The sequence below is a fragment of the Mesoplodon mirus genome (genome assembly GCF_964341445.2).
Source record: "Mesoplodon mirus genome assembly, chromosome: 8".
In the NCBI taxonomy this organism is placed as follows: Eukaryota; Metazoa; Chordata; class Mammalia; order Artiodactyla; family Ziphiidae; genus Mesoplodon; species Mesoplodon mirus.
The window spans coordinates 107,253,069-107,263,206 of NC_138984.1; the positions used below are offsets into that span (position 1 = coordinate 107,253,069).

General features: G+C 40.6%; 1 protein-coding gene across 1 annotated transcript; it reads left to right on the top strand.

Moving 5' to 3' along the window:
- Positions 1-1,805: 1,805 nt before the first annotated feature.
- On the top strand, positions 1,806-5,446 carry LOC309809724 (zinc finger and BTB domain-containing protein 11-like; the record flags this gene model as incomplete). Its single annotated transcript, XM_082631120.1, is given in 4 exon segments — positions 1,806-1,865; positions 1,869-2,114; positions 2,116-3,351; positions 3,355-5,446. Coding segments are annotated over 4 exon segments (3,198 nt in total). The 3' UTR covers positions 5,011-5,446.
- Between the last annotated feature and the right edge of the window lie 4,692 nt (positions 5,447-10,138).

Below are 10,138 nucleotides of genomic sequence, written 5' to 3' on the forward strand. Positions count from 1 at the left end.
AACAGGCTGCAAAGTATGGAAGTGAGACCTTTTTAATATTTTGATCAATTGGAAGAAATGTATATATGTGTGTGTAGATATATACACACACATATACATATATACACACAATACATACACACACAATATATATCTTTGGTAAATTCCAGGGATCAGAAGAGTTTGGTGTTAATTTTAAGTCAGAGGATTTCAATTTCAGGGAACAAGAGAGTCTCATACAGTGTGTATAGCATGGGATCCTGGAATCGGCATGTTTAACAAAATTACAAGGTAAGTCTGATGAAGACAGTCACAAGCCACATATTGATAAGTAGCCCTTCTGTGTGTTTCAGGGTGGTGGGGGAGGACGCAGCTGTGTCCACATGGTAAAGAGACTGAAGCTAGGTTTTTCTTTTAGGGATTGCAAGGCAAACACAAGGAGAGAGCGAGAGAGAAAGCTTGCCTTTCATTCCCAAAATGTATCATTTTCCAAGATAATCTAAAGCCTATATTTAGGTACCCATGATGGCTGCCAATTGTGGAAGATGAGGAAAGTAGCAGTTGCTATTCTCTAAGCCATTCAATATTCTATCTTGTTCTGCTAAAGTGCTCTTTTGATACTGGGGCAAAGAAAAGTCAGATCCATAATGCGTATTGAGCCCTGTGAAAGATATCACCAATGAGTTGAAGCTGTGATGGCTGCATGCTTCTTTTACCTCCATATCAAATATATTTCAAACATGGAAGTTGAAAGGAATAATATACTACATGTAACATCAATTTTTAGTAGCTTAGAGATATTCTCCCTCTTTTCACATCCTGTATCCATCACTCACAAAACAAACTGTCTCTCTTAGCCTATCTTTGGCTTTAAGCATCAAGCAACTTGAGGAAGAAAGTACAAACATTATTATGCCATTGTTTAATGTGCTTTTCTGGGCTACTGCTTTCCCTTAATATATCAGAAGGAGAATCACATCTGTTAATGCAGATGGTTGAGATGGAGCAGACACTCTCCTGCGGTCACCCAGTTACTCTCCTGGGAGTAAAAGCAAGATAGCTTTCTGGAGTGAATGTGGGAATGCAAAGATATGCATAAGTTTTGAATGGTCATATTCATATAAGATAAATTAATGTGAATATGGGCAATGTTAATATGGGCAATAAGGGGAGAAAGAGAAGTTAGTAACAACCTGAGTGAGTGTAATCTCTCCTTTGGCAATTGATGTGTGTACCCACCACTTGATAACACAACATCTAAAAATGTGGGTAACTTATTTGCAAAGCAGAAATAGAGACACAGATGTAGAGAACAAATGTATGGATACAAAGTGGGGAAGGGGAGCAGAATGAACTGAGAGACTGGGATTAACAGATATACACTACTATGTATAAAATACATAACTAATGAGAACCTACCGTATAGCACAGGGAACTCTACTCAGTGCTCTGTGGTGACCTAAATGGGAAGGAAATTTTTAAAAAGAAGGGATATATGTATACGTATAGCTGATTCACTTTGCTGTATAGCAGAAACTAACACAATATTGTAAAGCAACTATACTCCAATAAAAATTAATTTAAGGGTGGTGCAGCAGCCATTTTGTCAGTCGCCAGCGGATCCCGCGCGCTGGAGAAGTGCAGTTCCTCTTGGTTACCAACTCGTCCGCTCTCCCTCCGCGGTGCGGGCGCCCTCGAAGAGCACTCACCACAGACACAGCCAGGCCTCCCTACAGTGCCGCTACTGCTGTTGCATCCGCCCGAAACTAGTGCGCTGTCTTCTTCCCTTGCCACTGGCAGGCGCCCTCGGGGAGCCGCCGTCAGCGATGTCAAGCGAGGAAAGCTACCAGGCCATCCTGCGCTACCTGACGAACGAGTGCGAGCCGTAGGCGCCGGGCACCGAGGGTAATGTCAAGCGTAAAATCCGCAAGGCGGCCGCCTGCTACGTGGTGCGCGATGGAACGCTGTATTACCAGCGGCGGCAGCGGCACCGCAAGACCTTCGCCGAGCTGGAGGTGGTGCTGCAGCCGGAGCGGCGCCGGGGGCTTATCGAGGCTGCGCACCTGGGCCCGGGCGGCACTCACCACACCCAGCATCAGACCTGGCACGACTTGTCCAAGACGTACTGGTGGCGAGGTTGCAGATTGGCTCCACCTGTTTTTTTCATCTACATTTCAAGGTATATTAAAGCAAGTCAAAGATTACATTAAACAGTGTAGCAAATGCCAGGAGAAACTAGATCGATCCCGTCCTATATCAGATACTTCAGAAATGTTGGAAGAATTGGGACTAGACCTTGAATCTGGAGAAGAAAGTAATGAATCAGAGGATGACCTGAGCAACTTTACTTCGCCTCCAACTACAGCTTCCAAGCCTGCAAAAAAGAAGCCAGTATCCAAACATGAACTTGTATTTGTTGACACCAAAGGAGTGGTGAAACGTTCTTCTCCAAAACATTGTCAGGCTGTCTTAAAACAGCTGAACGAACAGAGACTCTCTAACCAGTTCTGTGATGTTACTTTGTTAATTGAAGGAGAAGAGTACAAAGCTCATAAATCTGTTCTGTCAGCTAATAGCGAATATTTTCGAGATCTTTTTATTGAGAAAGGAGCTGTTTCCAGTCATGAGGCAGTGGTGGATCTTTCTGGCTTTTGTAAGGCAAGCTTCCTTCCTTTACTGGAATTTGCCTATACTTCTGTGCTAAGTTTTGACTTCTGTAGCATGGCTGATGTAGCCATCTTGGCTCGTCATCTTTTCATGTCAGAAGTTTTAGAAATCTGTGAAAGTGTACATAAACTAATGGAAGAGAAGCAGCTAACAGTATATAAGAAGGGTGAGGTACAAACAGTTACATCTACACAGGACTTACCAGAACAAAATGGAGGTACAGCACCTCCTGTGGCTAACAACGAGGGAACTACAACAACTGTATCCACTGAACTTGGGGATTGTGAAATTGTACTGCTGGTGAATGGAGAATTGCCAGAGCAGAATGGAGAGCTAGGACAACAGCCTGAGCCCCAGGTTTCTTCACAGACCGAAGCTGCTCTGTCACCTGTAGGCTGTGTAACTGATTCTCATCCTGAAATGGAGTCTGTTGATTTAGTAACAAAAAACAGCCAGACAGAACTAGAAACTTTAAACAGCAGAGAAGATGGCACAGTCTCTGATACTCATCCTAAGCTTTCAAAAGAGAATGTAATCAGTAGCTCTCCAGAAAACAGTAATATGGGAAATGATACAGCAACAGAGGATATCTGTGCTGAAGATATTTCAGAGCATAGGCAGAACCTTGGCCAGTCTTTAAAAGATGAGGAAAATCTAGTTGAACCGACAGCACAGACAGACCATAGTCCCGATGATGATGATACTTAGAGAAGCAGGCTTCGGCAGAGTTCTGTTAACGAAGGGGGATATATCCGACTACACAAAGGAATGGAGAAGAAGCTGCAGAAACGGAAAGCCATTCCCAAGTCAGCAGTTCAACAGGTGGCTCAGAAATTAGTTCAAAGAGGAAAAAAGATGAAACAACCAAAAAGGGATGCTAAAGAGAATACCGAAGAAGAAGCATCCCATAAATGTGGGGAATGTGGAATGGTTTTTCAGAGACGATATGCTCTTATAAAGCACATACTGAAACATGAAAGAGCTAGAGATTACAAGTGTCCATTGTGTAAGAAACAGTTTCAGTACAGTGCCTCCTTGAGAGCACACCTTATTCGACATACCAGGAAAGATGCAGCTACTTCATCCTCTTCCAATTCTGCATCTAATGAGGCATCAGGATCATCGTCTGAGAAGGGCAGAACCAAACGAGAATTTATATGTTCGATATGTGGAAGGACATTACCTAAACTATATTCTCTTCGAATACATATGTTAAAGCACACAGGGGTAAAACCACATGCATGCCAGGTCTGTGGAAAGACTTTCATCTACAAGCACGGTCTAAAATTACACCAGAGTCTCCATCAATCACAAAAGCAGTTCCAGTGTGAACTATGTGTTAAGTCATTTGTTACCAAACGGAGTCTTCAGGAACATATGAGTATTCACACAGGAGAGTCCAAGTACCTTTGCTCAGTTTGTGGAAAGTCTTTTCACAGGGGCTCTGGGCTCAGCAAGCACCTAAAGAAACACCAACCAAAGCCTGAAGTTCGAGGCTATCATTGTACTCAATGTGAGAAAAGTTTCTTTGAAGCTAGAGATCTTCGCCAGCACATGAACAAACATCTTGGTGTGAAGCCATTCCAGTGCCAATTTTGTGATAAGTGCTATAGTTGGAAGAAAGATTGGTATTCCCATGTGAAGTCTCACTCTGTCACTGAGCCTTACAGGTGTAATATATGTGGCAAAGAATTTTATGAAAAGGCATTGTTCAGAAGACATGTAAAGAAAGCTACCCATGGAAAAAAAGGAAGAGCAAAGCAAAACCTGGAACGGGTGTGTGAACAATGTGGAAGAAAATTCACTCAGCTGAGAGAGTATAGGAGACACATGAACAACCATGGAGGAGTTAAGCCATTTGAGTGCTTAACATGTGGAGTAGCTTGGGCTGATGCCCGATCTCTAAAACGCCACGTCAGAACACATACAGGTGAACGGCCCTATGTCTGTCCCGTATGTAGTGAAGCCTACATAGATGCTCGAACACTCTGTAAACATATGACTAAATTCCACAGAGATTATGTGCCTTGCAAAATTATGCTGGAAAAAGATACCCTTCAGTTTCATAACCAAGGAACTCAAGTGGAGCATGCTGTTAGCATCTTAACAGCAGATATGCAGGAACAAGAAAACAGCGGTCCTCAAGAACTTGAAACTGTGGTAGTGACAGGAGAAACTATGGAAGCTCTCGAAGCTGTTGCAGCTACTGAAGAATGTCCGTCAGTATCTACACTTTCTGACCAAAGTATTATGCAAGTGGTTAACTATGTGTTAGCACAACAGCAAGGACAGAAGCTATCTGAAGTTGCAGAAGCTATTCAAACTGTTGAAGTAGAGGTGGCCCATATTTCAGAAACAGAGTGAATGTAGTAATGGAGATGAACAGAAGGGACATCTCACATAAACTGAACTCACAGAACATTTGTTTACAGTACTATGTGGCTATCCGCCTAGAGTTTGTATGTCAAGGCTCTGGGCTGTTTTGGTGGTGTTTTAACATTTCTAAACGGTTTGTCTGGCTAATGGGTTCTGTAGAAAAGTCCATTTACTGTAAAGAAATTGAAAACAAATCTATTTGGCAGTGGATTATCATGGTATACTTTTTATGAATTAATGTTTATAAAGAACTGTACTAAATTAAAAACCGTACAGTTTCATTTGCATTTTGACATTATTATATACTTTGAGTTTAAAAGGATGTACTAATTGGCTTTTCTTCTTTTATTCTCAAAATATAGAGGTTCTGTGATTTCATTTGCCTTGTTTATGGATTAAAAATTCTAATATAAAACGTTTTAGTGCGATGCATAAGTATATTACTTTTTTTTAAATGCTTCAGATCTGTGATCCTTGACTTACTATTTATTTTAACCCCTTATAAAGTCAGGGATTCTTTATTTTAAAGCACTTAGTGAGTTACATGTCGTAATCAAGTTTGCACAGTGTACTTAATCTATATGGGGAACCCTTAAATGAATAGCTGATTTTTAAAAATGCCATTAAAATGCATGAAATGCCTATTAAAGCCTTACTCTACTATCCCTCAAGGCAAGTAAATTGACCACGAGCAAAGAACACTTATTAAACTGTTGATGGGAAATTTCTCCTTGATAACATAAGATAATAAATGGGAAAAAAGAAGTTAAAACTAGGTTTGGTATGTTTGCAGCTTTTGTATCATGTTTAATTGTTCAATTTTGTTGAAAAACTACAGTTTAGAAGTAGGATAGCGATATAGACATCTACAGCGGTCCTGTGGATACTATGTAATTGTCAAGTAATTTCAGAATATTGAAAATTCTTCAGCCCTCATTACAGTATACTACTTAAAGAAATTGATCGTGGCCCACCAAATTGTTAAAAGTAAATTCTTTTTAAAAGTTGCCTGAGGGCTCCCCTGGTGGCGCAGTGGTTGAGAGTCCGCCTGCCAATGCAAGGGACATGGGTTCGTGACCCGGTCTGGGAAGATCCCGCATGCCGCGGAGCGGCTGGGCCCGTGAGCCATGGCCGTTGAGCCTGTGCATGCGGAGCCTGTGCTCCGCAACGGGAGAGGCCACAACAGTGAGAGGCCCGTGTACCGCAAAAAAAAAAAAAAAAAGAAAAAAAAAAGAAAGTTGCCTGAGAGTTAAGTTAATTTGTGTGTTTGATATTTAAATTCCCACCTCTTTAAGCTATCCAGTTTTCTCGTTTTTCAAAATAACCACGGGGAGATGCCACATTTCTCTCCTGGGAAACTACCACTCGAGCTGTAATTGTTAAAATTAAACTTCTAAGTATTAGAAGCTAATATAAGTTGTAAAATTAAGATACAAGCAGATCACATGTAAGTCATTCCTAAAGCACAAGAAAAGAATGTGCCTTGATGTACATATATTATTAAAATGCTTATTCCAGTTTACTTTAAAAGTGGCTTAAAAGATGAAGAATAAATGTGATGCCATGCATGCATTATACCTGTATATGTAATATTTGCATTTGCAAATTTCCCATTGTTTTGATAGCTGTGTGGCTGACTTTCAATTTTAAGTGGATTAACATACAGTCTATAACTTTATAATGGCTGCTTGTTTATCATATCTTTCAGTTAGTGAAAATGTATTTCAACCTGACAAAAATTTGGAATTGTGTCTTTATGTTCCCTTGTCACCATTGTTATTAGATTGTTAATTGTATAAGACCCATTAATGTATGTCATAAATATGTAAATAAAAGATGTTGAATCTTGTTTAAGGCATAAAAAAAATTAATTTAAAACATTAATTTAAAAAATGTGGGAGCCCAGGACACTCAGGAAGTGGCAATGACTAAGTGGTCCAAACTACGTTAAAAACATCAGCTTGAAGGGAATCACTCTAATAGACAGGTAAAAGGGAAAATAACATGTTTAGCCCACCTAAGCTACTTCTGCCTAACAGAGATCTTCAAGATTCAGAGTGAATAAATTTCAAAAAGCTCAAATCAAAGCTTCTGAAATCTACTTATCATCCATTCAACCCACACTGAATGCAAAATCAGAAAGCCACAGGAGTCAGGGAGAACTGAGCACAACATATCCAGTTGGTTATAAGTTTTGGCTGTAAAATGAGGTTTTAGAGGAAACTGAACATTTAAATGTAATTCAATGAGCAGTGAACATATGACACACACAGTGTGCTTATCTATGGGGAACCAAGAACAAATTGAGTGAAATGAACATGCCTTATTAAGTAGAAGTACAGTTGCCCACCACCAAAAACAACTGCAAACCGCTCACTTGGTCCTGAGGTGTTTCTATTTATATATTTTTTGTGTAATGAGTTGTAATTGTGCCAGAAGCTATCTTCACCTTTTGGAATTATTGGCTACAGAGAAGACTTTCAGGTTGGATTTTCCAACCACTGAGAAGATCATAGGGCATTTCAACTGAAGTTACTTAGCAAATTCCTTGTGCCACAATTACCTGCCCCCACCAAACTCCCATTGACTCTGGTCCCCTCAGATGTGTAGAAAGACCCGGGGGGAAAAAAAGTCACATCAAATTAACCTTTGAAGTTGATTTCATGGAGAACAATTCTGGTCCTACAGGTAAGAAAATGAGCTGGAACTCTTCCTATAACAGTTATTAGTATTCAGATGAATATTTTTCCAGTATGTTTTAATCAAATAATATTGAAAAATATTAAACACTTAGTATGTGTTAAGAACTAGGGATGAAAAATAAGATACATTTTCTGACTTTATGGATCTTAAAATATAGAGAGACAAATGCAAAGTGTGAATTATAAAGCACAGTGAACTTTAAGGTAGCAGTAAACAGTATTATAATGGAGAGTTACACGGTACTGATAATGAAAAATAAATGGAAAGTGAGGTTTAGGGTAGGTTTCATGAAAGAGTGAAATCGAATTCTCAAAAGACTATAAATAATATTGGTGTTTGGATATGAATTGAAAAAAGGAAAACATTTTTGGAAGGGAAAAAATGAGGAAAATCAGTGAATATATTGCTTTGAAGGAGAATGACAATGGGTTTAAGAGGACCAACACTTTGAGTGCTACAGGAAGAGCAACATACAGTAGAAATGTGGGCTGGAGGTAACAGAAATAGAGGTTGGTGTCAGTTTGTGGATGGGTTAAGTACCATGATAATGAGTCCTGACTTTCGGATGGTCTGAGCAAATCTGTGTTTTAGAGACAGACATGTAAAGGGGGTAGAAACTGGGGACAGAGTTCTGAAGCATGGAAGTATTTGGAAAGAGATTCTCTGCAGACCAATGGTAGGAAATGGTGATAAATCAAAAAGATGAAAATCTCACAGAGTAGGAAGAAGAATACCTGAAGTCCAAGGGGTTGTATCAAAATGGAAAAAAGGTCATTCACTGGGGTTCCAGGAATCCAGGAGAAGGCACACTGCTGGGTGGGACTACTCACTGAGAAGAAGCAGTAGGAGGGTATGTGGGGTGTGGGAGCTGAATGTGAAGAAGTTGCCACTCCCAGCATGTGGGAAGAGAGGGGGCCAAAAGGGTAGATGCTGGTTCATGCTGGAGGTGGTCTCGCCTATGGGACACTCCCAAATCCTCAGGAAATTTACAGTGTGCACAAGACTGTTGATTTGAAAACATTTCTGGGGTCAGTGGAATTAGATAAATAAAGTGTGTTGATTTTCTCAGTCCTTGCAAACACTCCATCCACATCAGTCTTTCTTTTATTTTTATTTTTTTATTTTTATTTTTTAACATCTTTATTGGAGTATAATAACTCTACAATGATGTGTTAGTTTCTGCTTTATAACAAAGTGAATCAGCTATACATATACATATATCCCCATATCTCTTCCCTCTTGCGTCTCCCTCCCACCCTCCCTATGCCACCCTTCTAGGTGGTCAAAAAACACAGAGCTGATCTCCCTGTGCTACATGGTGGCTTCCCACTAGCTATCTGTTTTACATTTGGTAGTGTATATATGTCCACGCCACTCTCTCAATTCATCCCAGCTTCCCCTTCCCCCTCCCTGTGTCCTTCTTTTAAATGGCTGCCTCCCCCCTCATTACGGAAGAACACAAGAGAATAAACCAGTGTAGGATAAAATCAAGATGACAGGGCTTCCCTGGTGGCACAGTGGTTGAGAGTCCACCTGCCGATGCAGGGGACACGGGTTCGTGCCCCGGTCTGGGAGGATCCCACATGCTGCGGAGCAGCTGGGCCCGTGAGCCATGGCCGCTGAGCCTGCGCGTCCGGAGCCTGTGCTTCGCAATGGGAGAGGTCACAACAATGAGAGGCCCGCGTACAGCACACACACACAAAAAAATCAAGATGACATGTGCAGAACAAGAAACAGTGTTGAAATGGCCTGAGGAAGTATGCTTTGGAGTTAGAGCAAAGCATTAAAAGGTACTTGACAATGTGAGTTGGTAGAAAAAAGTTCAGGTTATGTTCACATTGATATGCTAGATGTAGAGAAATCCCATTTGATGTGAGAAGTAAGGAACAAAAAGTCTATGAAGATATCTCAGTGTTTGAGATTAAGTTCCTGGGGAAAATGTGATTCATTTTTAATAAATGACGAAAGATTAGATAAAAGTGTTGAAGCAAAGAAGAGGAGTATGTTGACCTAGAAGTGCTAGTGAGACATTAAAAGGTATCTAGGAATACCAATCTGGAGCTCCAGTTAGAAGCCGAGGTTAACAATGAGGACTTGTAAATTGTTAGCACAGAAGTGTCAAATAACACTGAAGGAACGGGAAAAGGACAGATGGTGGAGGACAGGATGTTGGAATTCATCCAACAAATATTTATCGAACATGTGACGTTATCAGGAACTCATTAATGCCAGGGATACAGCAGTGAACGAAGTAGACCAAGTTCCTTTTTTCCTGAGGAATGTGGCTGGTGTGCAAGTGAGGTGAAGAAGATGATTTGGTAAAAGGAGGGAGTAACAGGAGACAGATGGTAGAATTTCTTGCTAAGAAGGAGTGGGTACAAGAAGGAGATGCAAAGGGAAAGAGTGCAAGACT